The sequence below is a fragment of the Rhinatrema bivittatum genome, chromosome 10 (genome assembly GCF_901001135.1).
Source record: "Rhinatrema bivittatum chromosome 10, aRhiBiv1.1, whole genome shotgun sequence".
NCBI classification, from domain to species: Eukaryota; Metazoa; Chordata; class Amphibia; order Gymnophiona; family Rhinatrematidae; genus Rhinatrema; species Rhinatrema bivittatum.
In genome coordinates this window covers 119,221,954-119,240,279 of record NC_042624.1, presented here as the reverse complement: position 1 = coordinate 119,240,279, position 18,326 = coordinate 119,221,954, and the positions used below count along the sequence as shown (strand labels likewise).

At 46.0% G+C, this 18,326-nt stretch overlaps 1 protein-coding gene across 1 annotated transcript in view; it reads left to right on the top strand.

Moving 5' to 3' along the window:
* MAST2 (microtubule associated serine/threonine kinase 2) overlaps positions 1-18,326 on the top strand; it is a 360,153-nt gene that overhangs the window by 274,380 nt on the left and 67,447 nt on the right. Inside the window, 3 exon segments of the mRNA XM_029618685.1 lie at positions 5,441-5,573; positions 9,754-9,919; positions 11,295-11,396. Coding sequence (XP_029474545.1) covers positions 5,441-5,573; positions 9,754-9,919; positions 11,295-11,396 — 401 coding nt within the window.

Here is an 18,326-nt window from a genome sequence, read left to right as displayed (position 1 = left end):
CCGCCCCCGAAACGCTACGTCCCGCCCCGAAAACGCCGCGCGGATCGGGCCCGCCCCCGACACGCCCCCTCGGAAAACCCCAGGACTTACGCGAGTCCCGGGGCTCTGCGCGCGCCGGTAGGCCTATGTAAAATAGGCGCACCGGCGAGCAGGGCTCTTAAAATCCGCCCCACTGTGTATAGGGATTCAATATCAAAAGTGATTATTTAGATTTATATTCTGCTTTTCGCACTTTTTTCAGTGCTTCAAAGTGGATTACATTCAGGTACTGTAGGTATTTCCCTATCCCCAGAGGGTTTACAATCTAAGTTTGTACCTGAGGCAGTGAAGGGTAAAGTGACTTGCCCAAGGTCACAAGGAGCTTCAATTTCCATAGAGTTTAGAAATTCCAGCATTCATGAGCTATCTTTGATGTATGACTCTGCTTGTGGAACCAAAGTTGTCAAAATCTAATCCAAAAAAATGGAAATGGGTTCCAAAACCAAATCTTTGGCAGACCCTATAAGACTGCCCAGAGGATTCTATAGAGATATGTGGATTTTAAGCATACCACAGTTTAGCCATGCATCTCTTTTGGTGGGCCAGGGAGAAGTACTGCTTCTGCTGTGGTGTGCCTGGTTAGGCAGCCACTTCCTCTGCAGCAGAACTGGACTTGGGAAGAGTCACTGCATTGTTCCACAATTCAGAAACAGTTGCCAGTGTAACCCTTAAGCTTCAGCCTGGGAGGAGGTCCTGCTGTCACTGGGTCCTTACCCACAGGGAGAGATCACAGCTATTGCTTGTCTGGAGGGAAAGAAATGATTAGGTCAAGGGATAATAAAGGCCTCCCTATGAAATGAGGGACTCTTGTTTATCCTTTAGTCAAACATCTTATATTTAGGCCAAGTCAGAGCAGGAAAGCTGTTCTGCTGCAGCCAGGGTTATATAGTTGTGGAACCTCCTAGGCTGACCGATGATTATCTCCCCAGTCTCGGGTATAGGGAAGCCTTCTCATATCCAAAGACAATGGCCTTATGGCCTTGGTTGTCAAGGACCCAAGGCTTTAATCCCGGTATCTTTAGTCCCTGTTTCCACATCTACCTCGAGCATAGTCCATTCTGCACGTCCTACACTCCAGGGCAACGGACCTGAATGTTTAGTACCTTGGGAGCTGACCTACATGATTCTCAGTGAATTCACAATTCTCTCAGGGTGATATCCAGTAGTCCCTCTACTATCCCTCTCTCTAGGAAGGTTAGAAGGAGCCCGAGCAGATAGCTTTTCATAATTGTCTTCTGCAGTGAATGGATTTAAAGTCATCTTTATGGTTATTTTGCACCATAAGCATGAGCCTTATAGGTTGGGAGGGGAGCTATGATCTGGGCCACATGAGACAGGGACAGCAGTGCTAGTAGAGAAATAACGGGTCCAGAACTAGACTGAAGCTTCATAAATTCTGGCCTCTTTCAGGAGAAGGCAGCCCAGGTGTGGTAGCAGTCAGATTTATACCATTAGCTGATGTGAACAAGCTGAGGGAATATTGTAGCCCTCAGGTACCCTAGTAAATGAGTCATTTAGTCTGTGATAGAGTTCTCTTGTGGGAGCTAACAGCAACTTACATAGCTGGTACCAACATCTTACAGACAATGTTTTTGCTGATACTGGTGAGACCCTGAAATGTAAGGACTAACAGAAGCAGCATTTGCCCTACTAGGTAGGGGTCAGGTGGGGTACCTTTGTGAGTGGATTTCAGATCAGCCTGGCAAAGCTCCAAGATGAGTAAGTTCTTCATTTGAAAAAGGAAAGTAGAAGCCATAGGGCTTGCATATCCTGATAGAACCATGACCAGCATCTACTCTCCTATATGTGATAACACTGGGAGCCTGAACATTCCCTGGACTGAGTTCTGAAAAGTGCAAACAGGAGTGCTCATTTGCCTTTACCCTGGGTCAAAATATTTTTTTCCCTAGAAGGTCCCATCTGTTGAGAAAATCAGGCTATATAGACACTTATTGCTTTGCCTCTGGCTGTACTTCAGAAATACATTTCCAATAAGGAATGTCTCTTTTCTGGGTATTTGTATACCTGATATAGTGAGGATACTTAGTGTTGGGGTTACAGCTTTAACGGCTCGTAGAGGACCCAACTTAGAATTCAGTTTTACAGAAGAAGCAGTATTTCCCATGAGGGATCCATTCTTTCACTCTTATTTCACTCTTATTCGTCTGCCAGAGATGACTGGGATAAAGGTTTAACCATCAACGTTTGCAAAATACAGAGACCAGCTCTGCTTTGCTAACAGGAGACACGGTCACTGAGGGGGGATCGCTGTTCTCTTGGATGAGATACTTTCTTTCATACAAGTCCTCTGCTGGAGGATGTCTCCCCAACTTCAAAGCAGAGTTTAGTATTGAAGGGATCTGACCTTCCTTCCTCTCAAGCCTCTTTAAATTGATCTTGGTGGCCTTTGGTAATTTTAAAGAAAGGGTATCTCTGTGCCCAATACTCTCTCTCTCTTCTGAGGGTAGTGTTTTACTTTTGTTGGAGTTGAGCTTTTCTTACTTCTGGCGTTGAGAAAGTTGGGCAGTGTAGGCCAGGATAGGGGTAGCCTTTCTCAGTCTTTTACAGGTTACCTTTAAGATGTTTGTAGGTGACCAGTTCCTTCTGAATTTCAGATAGGTCTTTGTTAAAGCACAGTGGTTTATAAAGCATCAGTTTCAGAAGGAATAAAGAAGATGAGTACTTTGGCCTGCTCCAGCAAGAGTTGTAGGTCTCAGAAGGCACAGGAGTCCTCTTAGGCAGAGTTAGAATCTATCTTTCCAGAGAATAATGGAAAATCAGCACCCTTTTCTCCATTGCATTCCTGCTGTAAGCACCTCAGCATGGATGTACAGTCAGGGAGAAACTATGTGTTGGACGCATGAGTCCTGAAAGCTAACATGGCTTCCTCCTGCCCAGTCTGGGTGGAGCTTTGGTATATCCCACTCATCTGGAATGGATGATAAGGAAAAAGAAATTTAAACTTTACTGTTTCCTTTCCTTTAGTCCTGCCAGACTAGTCCAGAACCCACCCAGGGAAGCCTCAGCAATCAAGGGCTCTTAGTCTGATAAATTCAGAAAACTAATTACAAGTACGTTATTGCTCACACTAAAAGTAGTTGGCCTAATTGTGTCCTCCTTGTAGGGATTATCTTATTCCTGGGTTAATATGCCAAGATTGATGGTGATGTTGATTTGGAAACAAAAACAATTGCTTTCAGTTCTCTTAGTTTTGATGTAGGATACTGAAGTGCTGAAATCTGCCCCAAATCCCTGTAAGGGGAATGAAATCAGCTTTGAGCTTTTTTTCTCTGTCTCCATCTGCTGGCAGGGGAACATAACACACTTGTCTGAACTGTTCTGGCAGAACTAAAGAAAAGGAAATTAACAGGAAGGTTTTAATTTCACCTTTCAATGTCTCTAAAACAATTGGATTCAATACCCTTACCAGAGGAAATACCAGTGCTCCTTTTTTGTCTAGCTGTTTATACCTCTTTCACTTATCTTTTTCCTTACCCTTGCTTTTTTCCTTTTGTTCTCCCTTCTTCTTTATTCCTTCCCACCATTGTGACTTCATTTCTATTCCAGTTGTAAACCACATAATTTGACTACTGTTCTCATTTTCGGGCCAATCCTGTAAAGTGCGGCTGCGTTTACCCTGCTCCTAAGCCGCTTTTAACTCACGTTCCGGCCGCGTTAGCCCTTCCTGCGATCCCGAATCCCCTTTAACCTACTCCTACCGCGTCCTAAATTCCCCGGGTAACCCCTTCCGCCCGCGGCATGTATATTGCATGCAAACGAGCGAATTAGCGCGATATTGCATGCAAACGAGCGAATTAGCTATTCCCCTAGCATCCCGTAACCCGCGCCCCGACTAACGCTACCTTTCCCTGCCGCTTTGTCGCGCGTTTAACCTGCAAACTTACCGCCTACCCTGACCCAGGCGGTAGAGGCAGGGGTCAGGGTAGGTGGCAAGCTTTCCCCCAGCCCCCGCTCACCTGCCCCGGCCGCGATCATGGGTGCCGGTCTCCGTGGCAGCCCCAGTCCTCTCCCCTGCTCCCGAAGCCAAAAAAAAAAGCTTTTTTTTTTTTTTTGGCTTCGGGAGGAGGGGAGAGGACTGGGGCTGCCACGGAGACCGCTTTCCCCCGTGCAAGTAAGTTGTTTCGCCGCTTGTCTCTTCTCCCCCCTCCCGGAGCAGGGCGCGAAAAGCCGCCTTGCTCCGGGAGGAGGGGGGACACTGACAGCGGCGAAGCTTTCCCCCAGCCCGGACACCGGCGAAGCCAGACGATAGCGGCGGAGAAACGGCGAAACGACTGTCAGTGTCCCCCCTCCTCTCGGAGCAGGGCGCGAAAAGCCACCTTGCTCCGGGAGGAGGGGGGACACTGACAGCGCACAAGCAGCGATGGAGAAACGGCGAAACGACTGTCAGTGTCCCCCCTCCTCTCGGAGCAGGGCGGAAAAGCCGCCTTGCTCCGGGAGGAGGGGGGACACTGACAGCGGCAAAACTTTCCCCCAGCCTGGACACCGGCAAAAAACTTACTTTTTTGCAGCCACGAGCACGAACACGATCTGGCCTGCCTTAGCTCCTCCCGACAAGATGGCCGCCTGCACGGGGAAAGCGTGCAATTGGCCGCTGAAGACGTGACGTCACGACATCACGTCTTGAGCGGCCAATTGTACTCTTTCCTCGTGCAGGCGGCCATCTTGTCGGGAGGAGCTATCGGAGCCAGATCTTCGCCTTCCTGCTCGTGGCTCATGGCTGCAAAATTGTAAGTTTTGCCGGTGTCCGGGCTGGGGGAAAGTTTTGCCGCTGTCAGTGTCCCCCCTCCTCCCGGAGCAAGGCGGCTTTTCGCGCCCTGCTCCGAGAGGAGGGGGGACACTGACAGTCGTTTCGCCGTTTCTCCGCCGCTGTCTTCTGGCTTCGCCGGTGTCCGGGCTGGGGGAAAGCTTCGTCGCTGTCAGTGTCCCCCTTCCTCCCGGAGCAAGGCAGCTTTTCGCGCCCTGCTCCGAGAGGAGGGGGGACACTGAAAAGTCCTTTCGCCGTTGCTTCTGCGCTGTCGCCGCCGTTGCTTCCTGGTATCTGTCATTTCAAATGACATTTGAAATGACAGATACCAGCGTGGCGTGAAGCCTTAGGCCCGCGCACCCAGGATCCTGTATAGGCGCTCTATCCAGTATCCTGGTTTGCGCGGGACTAAGGCTTTTCGGACGCGGCTTACATTTACATATAATTAGGCTTCAGGATCGCGCGGTAGGTGAGCTGCTCTGTGCGGGCGGTAACTGCGGGTGCCGTAGGCACTAACGCAGCTCTTCCTACCGCACGATACAGGATTGGCCCGTTTATTAGAAGCTACTGTTTTCATTTTGTTAGAAACTAGTTAAATATAGCAGTATTACATTTTCAGCTCTCTCTCATTCCCAGCCTGCTGATTACATCAATGGGTCACATTAAACTAACGGACTTTGGACTCTCTAAAATTGGACTCATGAGTCTGACCACTAACCTATATGAGGGACATATTGAGAAAGATGCCAGGGAATTTCTGGATAAGCAGGTAAGCAGAAAATTATATGTTTAGTGGTCATTGCAATTTTGCTATGTGGGCCGTCGTCATGCATACCTTCAGGCTTTACTTACCTAAATACTTTGACCTCTGTAGACACTTATTGCTTTGTCTCTGGCTGTATTTCAGAAGTACATTTCAGATAAGGAATGCCTCTTTTCTGGGTATTTGTGTACCTGATATAGCAGTGGCACCCAACCTTTTTAATGCTGTGGCACATCCAGTACTGGGTTCATTTTGTTGCAGCAAACCTGGTACTGGGTTCACTTTGTTACAGCACATTATCACCTTGCCTTTCTTTCCCTTGCCACTCTCTGGCATCACTACCTTCCTATCCTTCCACCCCTTGGCAGCAACATCATTCCATCCCACCCTCCCTCCCCCATCCCCCAGCAGCATTACCTTCTCTTTCCTCCTTCCCCTACCCTTTTGGAATCACCACCTTCTCTTCTCTTCCCTCCTACCCACCACCTGGCATCACAATCTTCCTTTCCCCACTCCCTGCTATTACCAATCTCATAGCCATCAAGCAAACAGCGCTCCTTTACTGCTGCTTCCTCCTCTGCTAGCTTCCCACCATAGTCTGATACAGGATGGATTTTGCATTAATTTAACTTCTGTTATCACATATAAAGTTAGTGCAACCTGTACATTTGAACAAAGGCATGCATTTTCAAAGGTGTGCAGTTTTGTTTAAATCCAAACATGTGTGTCTTATGTTGAGCATATTTAAAATTGGAATGGATTTTCAGAGATCACTAGATATCCAATCTTGGTGCAAAAATTCCCCCATATAGATATGCATTACTGTAGATGTATAAAAGAGAAGTTACTTTTCAAGGTATTAGATATTTTTATGTTATAGCTTTTCTTCAATGAAAGCTTTAGTTAGCATATTTTATATGCCTAGAAATAAGCATTTTCAATCAAATAAATACTTGGATGCATGGAGAGCATTTCTCAACTATTCCGTTGTCTTCTAAGGTGAACAGATTGATCACTGGTTTTCCCCAATTTCCTGATCGGGTATTTCCTGATTCCTGAGAAATCGGAGATGGGTCGGGGGATGCAGAGACTGAACAAGTTACTGTGGGAGAGGGTCAATATGAACTCCCTCCAGACGAGTCTCCCTTTTATTCAACCAAGGGATTGGATATGTGCTGTGGTTCTGAAAAACGCTTACGCACACATCTCCACCCTATCCATCGGAAATTCCTCAGATTTGTGATGAAGTACGCACAATACCAATACAAGGTGCTCCCTTTTGGTGCCTCGTCAGCTTCAAGGGTATTCTCAAATGCCTTGCAGTTGTGGCAGCACAGCTTCATCAGTAAGCAGTCTCCTGTTCCCATATCTGGACAATTGATTGGTGAAGCGTCCATCCCTGTCAGGAATTCTGGAGTCCCTCGAGAAGGCCATATGGCTCCTTCAGTCTCTAGGTTTCCTGGTCAACCTTGCCAAGTAAAACCTTGGTTCTGGATCAGTTCATGGGAGCCTGGTTAGACTCGTTTCAGAAGAAAGTGTTTCTTCCTATTGAAAGACCTTTCAACAGGACCGAGCATCAGCAAGACGTGTCCTGGTCCTTCTCAGACAAATAGCTGCTGCAGTACATGTGGTTCCTCTGACTTGTCTGCATATGTGAGGTCTTCAGAACCAATGGGATCAACTCTATCAGCCTTTATACCACCAACTCTGTGACCCCCAGGATGAGAGCATCCCTTCAGTGGTGGATGAATCCAGAAGTTCTAAAGGTGGATCTCTTGTTTCACCTTTTACTACATCAGGTGACTCTGCCAACAACTCTACCAAGGGGTGGGAGATGCACACTGGTGCAGTGTAGACCCAAGGATCGTGGTCTCTTGTATAGAATTATCTATAAATGAAAAACCTGAAGTTTCGAGCCTTCCTTTACGCTCTAAGGGCTTTCTTTCACCTTTGGGAAAGAGAATTGATCTAGATAGACAGCCAAGTGGCCATGATCACTATAAGCAAGCAGGTATGTATAAACTCTTACACCGTCTTGACAGGAAGCCCTCCAATTCTGGTCATTGGCAAGATATTACAATGCTCAACTCCAGATAACCTATCTTCTGGGAATCCAGAACAGCTGACAAGACCACCTCAGCAGAGTATTACAACCAAGAGTAGTCCCTGAATCAAGGGATCACAGAAGATGCCTTATGGAGCACAGGTACAGAAGGATCTACATATTTCACCCCTATATGGGAGCAGGCGCAAAGTACATTCTGGAAGTACGTACAGAAATTTGAAAATACAACCTCTGCATGTATTTTCACTTCCCTTTAAACTGTCCCCACTCCTTTTTTGTATGATTAAAAGTACTCACACTATTCACAGAGTGCACACTTTTACTCGCACTGAGGGTGGAGCAATAATCAAAATGTGTTTACCTGCTTAAAATGCTTTGCATTTAAATATCCAGAATTTCAAAAATTATATCTGAAAATGTAAAACTTCCTAGCCACTCACTTAGGTAGTCATTTACTAAGCCACAATATTTTATCGTGGAGTGGGGCTGCATTTCTGCAACATTCTTCCCCTCTTTTGTAAAAATGTCGCATTTGTTTCCCTATAATATTTTTTCTCGTGGAAAACTGTGAAAGAAAATATAATGGAGAAATGTGAAAAACGCATGGTGTCAGTCCCCTTTGCCCAGGGCCACCATCATCTTAAAGGGCCGGAAATTGCTCAAAACACATTCCCCTCCCAACCATTTAAAATTCCTTTCCTGGGGTCTATGTAGAACCCTGCTCATTCCCCTGCCGCCTGTCAAGATAGCCCAAAGATGACATGACAAACAAATATAAAGTAGTGCAACGTGCGGCAATGCCCCATCCACCTACTCAAACCCCCTCTCCAGTCCACAAACATCAACTTCCCCTTCTCAAACCCCTCCCCCTTTGAAGGTAGCATATACCCCCCCCTGAAGTTGTCCAACCATGCCCCCCAACTCTATCCCACTTTCCAGAGCCCCCCGTACTTTTCAATAGTGCCCTGGTGGTCTAGTGGGCATCCCTGGTGTCTAGTGGGGCTGGAGCACCCCCTATCCAGGCTGGTTAATGCCATCTTTCAAAATGGTGCTCCCCTGGTCTTTGCCCAAAGATCAGCCTAGGGAAAATATTGTCATGATATGGATATATTGCACGATAAACAGCATTTTTCATGCATTATACCTTTATCACAGCTTAATAAATATACCCTGTAGGTGGCTATCTAATAAAAGGCCAATTATAATAATATCCTGCTCAGTGTAGCTTACAACATGTTTAGAATTAATGTACCCTAAATAAATAAATAACTCAATGCCCCCAATCTAAGTGGTTATCAACGAGAGAGGGAGCAATTTTAGATCTAATTCTCAGTGGAGCACAGGACTTGGTGAGAGAGGTAACGGTGGTGGGGCCGCTTGGCAATAGTAATCATAATATGATCAAATTGGATTTAATGACTGGAAGAGGAACAGTGTGCAAATCCAAGGCTCTCGTGCTAAACTTTCAAAAGGGAAACTTTGATAAAATGAGAAAAATTGTTAGAAAAAAACTGAAAGGAGCAGCTACAAAAGTAAAAAATGTCCAAGAGGCGTGGTCATTGTTAAAAAAAATACCATCTTAGAAGCACAGTCCAGATGTATTCCACACATTAAGAAAGGTGGAAAGAAGGCAAAACGATTACCGGCATGGTTAAAAGGGGAGGTGAAAGAAGCTATTTTAGCCAAAAGATCTTCATTCAAAAATTGGAAGAAGGATCCAACAGATCCTGGGCTTGATGGACCCTTGGTCTGACCCAGTATGGTATTTTCTTATGTTCTTACCTGAGGCAGGAGACAGTGAAGTGACTTGCCCAAGGTCACAAGGAATGTGAGTGGGGGAAGTGAAACTCGAACCCTGGTTTCCCTGGTCCTCCTTTTAATCCGGTATCTACTTAACTTAGACACACAGCTTTGGATTTTTGATAATTTGTTAGCTGTGTAACTTATTTCGTTAGTTGTCTTTGTGCAATTTATACACATGCAAATTCTTTGCAGCCTTTTGAAAATGTAGTTCATGGAGCCTTGTGATGAATCATTGCCACCGCAGAACCTATAAGAAGGGATAGTAATTAAGCAGAGTAATAGAGAGGTTTTTTTTCACATTCTTGTGTTGCTCTTCAGGTGTGTGGGACTCCGGAATACATCGCCCCTGAAGTGATTCTACGGCAAGGCTATGGAAAACCTGTAGACTGGTGGGCCATGGGTATTATCCTGTATGAGTTCTTGGTTGGCTGTGTCCCCTTTTTTGGAGACACACCAGAAGAGCTGTTCGGACAAGTAATCAGTGGTATGTAATTTGACTGATGCTGATTTGTCAGTGGCATTCCAGTAGTACTGAGACGTATTAAACTGAAATTCCAAAAGGCTGAATTGATGTTTTCTGGTTAAAGGTAAAGTTTGCTTTTGATCAGTGCAGCAAACCTTTCAGAATGCAGCACATCCCACCCAGGATGAAGTCTTTTGCTCACCTGTATATTGTAATTTTCAAATGGTCAGCACTGGGTCAAAGTCCAGGATATTATTTATCAGCAGACTTTGTACCAATTCTCAAAGAGAAAGTACCCATATACTGCGCTTTGAAACTCACTGAGGGTACAAAGTACCTGTGGTCACGTGCACCTTCTTTTTCTGTGGGTAGAATTTTGTTAGAAGAGTACGACCTGGGAAAGCTTCCTTTCAATGTGCATTGTGAAGAAATGCACAGCTACATCAATGGAAGGCAATTAAAGTGGCTAAAACACTTTCTACTTGTATAAACGGCTTTGAACATTGTCCTCTGAGGGCATTTCTCAAAGGCATTTAAGCAGATAAATATGCCTGACCAAAAATTGCCCTACGCAAATGCAAGTAAAAGTAGCATTCAGCTACCATAGAGTGAAATTTTCAAAAGGATATGTATGCTTAAAGCTGGGCTTTACACGTGTAAATGCACTTTACTTGTGTCAGTGGGCTTTTGAAAATTGCTACAATGAATGCCATTGAATTGTCGTCAGATTTTACTTGTGTATGTGCACTTTAAGTGCGTAAATGGGCTTTTGAAAATTGTTACAATAGTATATTAAATCTACACACGTAACTCCTTTGAAAATTACCTCCCCTATGTGTACGTTTAGCTGTATTAAAAATAGGCCTTCCTGTGGATGTGCTTAGATTGGGAGAAAACGTTTACATGCAGCATGCATTCTATTTTGTCCCTACTCAGCCATTCACACCAATAGCAGGTGCAGAGTACATGGATGCTGTTAATGCTATTACAGGTGAATTATCAAAGTAGTTATGCATGTAAATGTAACATATTATTGTAGAAATTTTCAAAAGCCTTTTATGTGGGCTCTTAACATTGATAAAACCAATTGATAATTCAATGCATCTATTGTAGCAGTTTTCTGAAGCCCACTTACATGGGTAAAGATGTGGAAATGCTTTGGAAAATCAGGCCCATACTTTGCAGCTGCTTATATTCACAGAGAAACAACACATATTGTTGCCCTTTGAGAACTGGCACAATAGCAACACATACTTTGTACACATCCCAAGCTATTGAAAACCTCCCCCTTAGTTACAAATTCATTGCCTGTCTGCTGCATTCTCTCTTTGTTGTGTTTTATTGTTTGTCTTCATCTGATGTTCCACTTATAATGGGCATTTTTTTATCTTGATAGATGAAATTGCATGGCCAGATGGTGATGAAGCATTGCCATCAGATGCACAAGACCTTACGTCCAAATTTCTCCGCCAGAACCCTCTAGAAAGGCTGGGGACAGGTATTCATGTTTGGTTTATGTTTCTGTATTCCTTGGGTAACTTGAATCGATTACAGAACTTTTTTTCTGCTGGGAACAGAACTTTATTATGATTATATTCCTCAGCCTGTAAATAGTTCACACTATTTCTGATTCTTACAGCATTCTGCTTTGAAAAAACATATTGATCTATAAACTGCTAATGAGAAAAGTAAGCTGTATTTTAAAGCTGTGACCTATATTAGCTGAATTTAATTTTTATGACTCCTTAATCCTCAACACTGAAAATGGAGGCAGCAGTCAGAAGATTGCCTGGTTGGCTGCTGCCGCTGTTTGTTTATTTTAAAACATTTATTACCCACCCTTCCTATGTTCAGAGTGGGGTACAATATAAACATACACAGTCAAAAGAAAAGGGGGGAAAAGGACATTATTAAAAAAAAAAAAAAAACCTTAAATAAATAAATTATATAGTTCTTCGGGGGGAGGGGGAGTATCATGATTCTTCAGGAAGTTGGGAGCGACATAGAAGCAACAAAGGAGTTCATTCTATCGAGATAGGAGCCAGAAGAGTGGGCAGTAGTCGTCTAAGTAGCACCCTCCAAGGAGGGTTTGGGAAGGCCATTATCATATTTTTTATTTTGCTTGCATTATTCCTTCAAACACTATCCTTTATTGGAATACTCGGTTATTCTACAGCTGTCCATTAAACGCAGAGTAGACACTCCTGAGGGAATAGACTGGATGAAAAACAAACTAAAAAAGTTCAAGGAGTGGTTGAGGGCTTGGTAACTCAGTTTCAGTGCAAAAGATTATAGGGTCATGCAGTTGGTGTGCAGTACACAATGGAGATATTAATGTCCACCAAGCAGAACAGAGATCTTGAGATTATCAAAACAGTACTTTATCTGCGGAAATGGGCTTTCAGAAAAATGTCTGCCCTTTATGCAGGTAAACAGTGCCCATATGGCCTCTATGCTCATAGTTTTACCCTCGGTGTGAAGAGGTGATTCTAGTGGAGGGGTTTGCACTTATATGCATACTTTGAATTTTGAAAAGTATGCATGCATCTTTTCTAGGAAAACCTACATACACAAATTAAAAGGTGCAAATGGTTTTCATGGAATCATTTTCAAAACAAAGTACATGTACATTTTTGCTTTGAAAATTAGTGTAAAGTCTGAAGGTAAGAAGTACCTGAAGACTTTGCAACAGTGCAGACAGTTTTAAAATGATTCCCTAAAAGCCCTATGACACAATACTTAAGGCTTTAAATATATATTCTCGAGAGGAGAGACTGGGTACTATGATAAAGAGGTATAAATGGACAATAAAAAAACTTCTTTCAATGGAAAAGAAGCTGTAGAACAAAAGGTCATGATATGAATCCTCAGGAATAACCTCAGAAAGATGTTTCTTCACTGAAAGGGTAGTAGAACAGCCTCCCAGAAGAGATGGTGGAAACAAAAACAGTACTAGAACACAAGAAAGTCTGGGAAAAATAGAAGATTCCTAGCAGTGAGGAAGTGAAGGGAAATCTGGAAGTTAACTGGAGTTGGGCAGATTAGATGGGCCTGATGGTCTTCATCTGCCATCATATTCTCTGTTTCTGTGATCAGTAGGGAGAGAAGTGCCTCTGGGGAAACAGCTATGAACAACAAAGGTAATTTATTTGAGCTTAATGGCACTTTGTGGAGGTTTCTGCGGGGGGGGGGAGCAGATAGGATGCTTTGTATATATCTCCACTTCAGCAATTATTAACAATCAGCACATCATGGTCAGAAAGAAGGGAGGATTATGAATGTCAGGAAGCTTCTGATTCACCCATGTTTATTTATCCAGCTATTGAGGAAGTAGTATGTATTCTCTATGGACAAGCAGGATAGTAATTGGTTACACAAATGAATGATATCATCTGATAATGCTGAGAACAAAATGCTCTTTCAGAGCTCAGAAATGCTGAGCATGTACAAGTCTACTTGTGCGAAAGGAGATGTTTTTGCCCTTTTTCTTTTTGAACCACTAGCCAAACTTGGAACCCTTGCTTGTGTTCATTCTTTTCGAGTTTTCTAGTTCCTTGTTTTATTTACTTTATCAAAATGTTCCTCTCTTGTCACAAGTTTGAATTTTCCAATATTGAGTTTGACTTAGCTTCAGCTGTCTTCACAATGGCAGACAACAAACAGGACTTGAAAAAAGTACAAAACATTACAGAAAGTCCCCACAACTATTGTAAGCCTTTTGGGGATAGGGAAATACCTAAAGTGCCTGAATGTAATACTCTTTGAAGTGCTGAAAGGCGGAGTATAAATAACTATTCATCTACTTAACCCAGTCAAACAAAGGGGGTTCACTTACAAAACAAACTCTTCTCCTAGGACAAACAGGATGGTAGTCCTCACACGTGGGTGACATCATCAGATAGAACCTGGCACGGAACTTTGATTTCAAAGAATCTAGAGCTTTCAACATGCCCTACTGAGCATGTGCAGCTGTAATCATCACCCTGCCCCCTAGGCAGAATCCCTCAATTTCTTTTTTTCTGAGGAGCCGTATGGTCACGGGAGCCTTGTGCTCATGGTATTCAGCTTTGCTCTCTTTCTCTACAGTTTTTGTAAGTGATTTTTTTTTTCTAGAGCTGAGGCTGTTTTCTTTCCTTCACGGTAGTTTTCTTTCTCTTTTTCCTCTGTCAGCCCGCCGCATGGCAGGCCTTAGTCCCTGTGTAGTCTGGCAGAGTCTATTTCTGCCTAAAAAACAAAAAAATTATACTGCGCCGGCAGTTTAGTTTCTGTGTGGCAGTCCATGGGTGATCCATATAGGCTGCTGAGCCTGGGGACTAGCTTGAGCTCTACCCGGGCAGGAGTTCCATGTCATTTCACCGATCAGTCGGCATCAGTGGAGGTCAGACAGTAAAGAGATCGAGGCCCATACCATTCCTGTGGGGGGGAGAGCTCATCCTCCGCAGATTCCAAGGAACTAGTCTCCACAGGCAGGAGCTCTGGATGACGTAGCCTCCCCTCCTGCTTGCCGGTGATGGCAGTGCAGTCTCCCTGGGAGAGAGAGTAAGCAGGAGCCTAGGCAAGCAGCTTGCTGCTGCACCGTTTGTGCCATGCGCAGTAATGGTTGCCCGTACACATCTGTGAACAGCGCACCGTTGTTCTGACACATCGATGTCTGGACTGCGTTGTGGACTAGGTTTGCCATCAAACATCATGATCACCCTTGATGCCCTCAAGGTCATTGAGGTGTGGAACTGTCCTCGGTACCATATGGATCTTCTGCGCCATAGGCATTGATTTGGAGGAGCAGTGGCCAGCGTCGGGGACCAGGTCTGCAATCGGGTGCCATGGTTCCCCTTGATGCCGTCTGTGCAGACCTCGATGTCAACACTCTCGCTGCTTTCAGTGCCTTGATGCCCTTGAGGCCTCGGTGCCAATCGATACCGCAGTGGCCATCAATGTGACGTTGCCATCATTGCTGCAGTAAGCATCCATGCTGTGGTGCCGTCTATGCCCGCAGTACCCTCAATGCTCACTGTGCCATCAATGCCTTCTATTCAATCGAGGTGCATGCATGGCCACCCTTGATACTGTTGGAGTATTTGCTTCAATGGCTTTAGGGCCCTTGGAGCCGACGGTGATCGCGGGGCCATTGGTGCCCTCAATTCCATCAAGGTGAGTACATGGCCACCCCTGATGCTGTTGGGGTATGTGACCTCGATGCTACGGCATCCCTTGTTGCGTGGCCTTGATACTGCGGCTGCCCTCAAGACCGTTACGGTGAGTGGCCGTGCTGCCATCACAAAGTGCGATGTGGAACTACCCCGATGCTATCTGTGCATTCTATGCTATCAGAGTGAAGGGCTGCCATGGAGGCCATCGGGTGTATTGGCCACTGGTGCCTTTTGTTGCTACTATTGACTATATCGAGCATCACTAATGAAGTGCTAGGATTGCCACTGGGTGCCCTAATCATCCTTGAGGCATCGTCCGCCAGAAATCTTGAGGGCCCTTGGGCGAGAGGGAATTCCGCCTTGGATGGATCGAGCAGCGATCACAAGCTTTGGATGCCAGTGATCTCAGGGGTCCTGAGCCATTGGGATCAGGCCTAGTGGGGCTTTCTTCAGCCCTAGCCACTGACAAGAGACGCCATTGAGCTTTCCGCATTGACACCCTCTGACAAATAGATGAGACAAGAGGGACAGTTGATGGCGCTGACTGTCATCGGTTCCTTTGGGCATTGATGTGCTCTGTTGGGGCTGCAGAGCCTCTATCTGCAGGCACTCCTGGCATCCCTGGTACCACCGGTCCATCAATGCCTTCAGGCACCGAGTGCCACAAGGCGGTCTAGGTCTGTGGGCACTTGTGGCACCAGGGATGGCGCTATATACAGTCGATCTGATCCTGATTTGGTCAAGCGCTGTCACCACTGTGGGCATCAGTGGATGTCTGATGCTGCAGGGCACCTTGGGCACAGTCGGTTGCCATGGACTTTTCTACTATTGTTCCTTGAGGGAAACAAAGGTGAGACATTTCCAATGGAGTTGCAAGGGCTGTGACCAGCCTCTTGGAGCATTCTCAAAGGGCGACGCCATGAAGCGCCATCTGCCACCATGACAATCCCAGGGCACCAGTGGTCCTGGGAATATCATCATCACACTGTTCCTGTTCACTCAATGGTGAGTTACTGAGCCAGTGAAGTGCAGCATATGTGGTCGGGTACGGCAAGGCATCTACTCCATGCACCTCGGGCGGTGACAGGCAGCATTCTCCCTGTCTGTGCAGTTTCTGCCAAGCCAGAGTTCTACCATTGTCATGTCATGATCTCCTCGGCCTCCTCGTCAGTTCTGCATCATGAAGTGCTGGTAAGCACTGGTGGAGATGGCATCATCACACACTGTTCTTTCCCTTTTGGGCAGCACGTAGCCATCTACTCCAGCAAGTGGATATTACTGTATGAGTACGGTCAGCGTATTTACATAAGAACATAAGAAATTGCCATGCTGGGTCAGACCAAGAGTCCATCAACCCAGCATCCCGTCTCCAACAGAGACCAAACCAGGCCACAAGAACCTGGCAAGTACCCAAAAACTAAGTCTATTCCATGTTACCATTGCTAATGGCAGTGGCTATTCTCTAAGTGAACTTAATAGCAGGTAATGGACTTCTCCTCCAAGAACTTATCCAATCCTTTTTTAAACACAGCTATACTAACTGCACTAACCACATCCTCTGGCAACAAATTCCAGAGTTTAATGGACCAAAATCACGTCTGATCAGTGGATCCTCGCTGTGATAAGACATGGTTACGCGTTAGATTTTGCACGCCAACCCCGCCAACGATTCCTGATTTTGCCCTGCAGTCTTGCAGCAAAATGCCAGGCAGTAAAGGAGACTCTACAGCGTCTTCTTGACCTAGGTGTCATTATTCCGGTGCCTTCAGCAGAGCTTCGAAGAGGCCGTTACTCCATTTACTTCGTAGTGCCAAAGAAGGAGGGAACCTTCCGACCCATCCTCGATTTGAAAAGGATCAACAGATGTCTGCGGATCCCTCAGTTCCGTATGGAGACGTTACGCTCAGTAATTGCGTCAGTCCAACAGGGGGAGTTCCTTGCATCCCCAGATCTCACCGAAGCATATTTACACATCGGGATCTGGGCAGATCATCAAAGGTTTCTAAGGTTCTCCGTGTTGGGTCAGCATTATCAGTTTCAGGCGCTGCCATTTGGGCTAGCCACTGCTCCCATGCCGTTCACCAAGATTATGGTGATGGTGGCTGCTCAGTTACGCAGGGAAGGATTGTTAGTACATCCATACCTGGACGATTGGCTGATTTGCGTGAAGTCGAAAGTGCTCTGCCAGGAGTTGTTGAGATCCCTGGGCTGGGTAGTCAACGAGGCCAAGAGCCATCTGGAACCCTCTCAGTCACTGGAGTTTTGGGAGCTTTGTTCGACACGTGTCACGGGACAGTGTCCCTCACGGAGGAACGTATGCTCAAACTCCAAGGCCAGGTACGAGCCTTGTTATCCAAATGTGTTCCGACGGTCTGGGATTACCTTCAGGTCCTGGGCTCCATGACTTCGACACTGGAATTGGTTCTGTGGGCTTTCGCTCATATGCGGCCTTACAATCAGCATTGCTATCCCAATGGAATCCAGTTTCGGAACAATTCCATCTCGCTCTACCTCTGACGGAGGCCACTCAGTCCAGCCTGGATTGGTGGTTATCCCCGGTCAACTTGCGGAGGGGAGTTCCCTTGGTAGTCCCGATCTGGATGATGATCACTACGGATGCCAGCTTGTCCGGTTGGGGAGCGATGTGTTTGCGAAAATCGGTGCAGGGGTAATGGTCCCAGGAGGAAGCTCGTTGGTCCATCAATCATCTGGAGACCAGAGCAGTCCGATTGGCGCTGCAGGCATTCTTTCCGCTTCTCAAGGGTAAGGCAGTCAGAGTCCTTTCCGACAATGCGACTACGGTGGCTTATATCAACCGTCAGGGCAGAACCAGAAGTCAGCCAGTAGCGTTGGAAGCTCGTCTCTTGATTGCATGGGCAGAACAGAACTTGGCCTGCATAGCAGCTTCTCACATTGCTGGGGTGGAGAACGTTCAGGCGATAATGGGAACTGGTGGACGACGTCTTTCAGTTCATTTGTGCCCAGTGGGGTACGTCCGGGATGGATCTCATGGCGACGTTCAAGAATGCCAAGGCTCCTCGTTTCTTTGCTCATCGCAGGGTCACGGGGGCAGAGGGCGTGGACGCCCTGGTCCTTCCCTGGCCGACAGATGTTCTGGTTTATTTGTTCCCGCCTTGGCCTCTCATAGGCAAGGTCCTTCGCCAAATAGAGTTACAACCGACGGAGGTGGTTTTAATAGCTCCCAAGTGGCCAAGGCGTCCCTGGTTTGCGGATCTGGTGAATCTGGCGGTAGCATCTCCTTTGCGCTTCCCAGACAG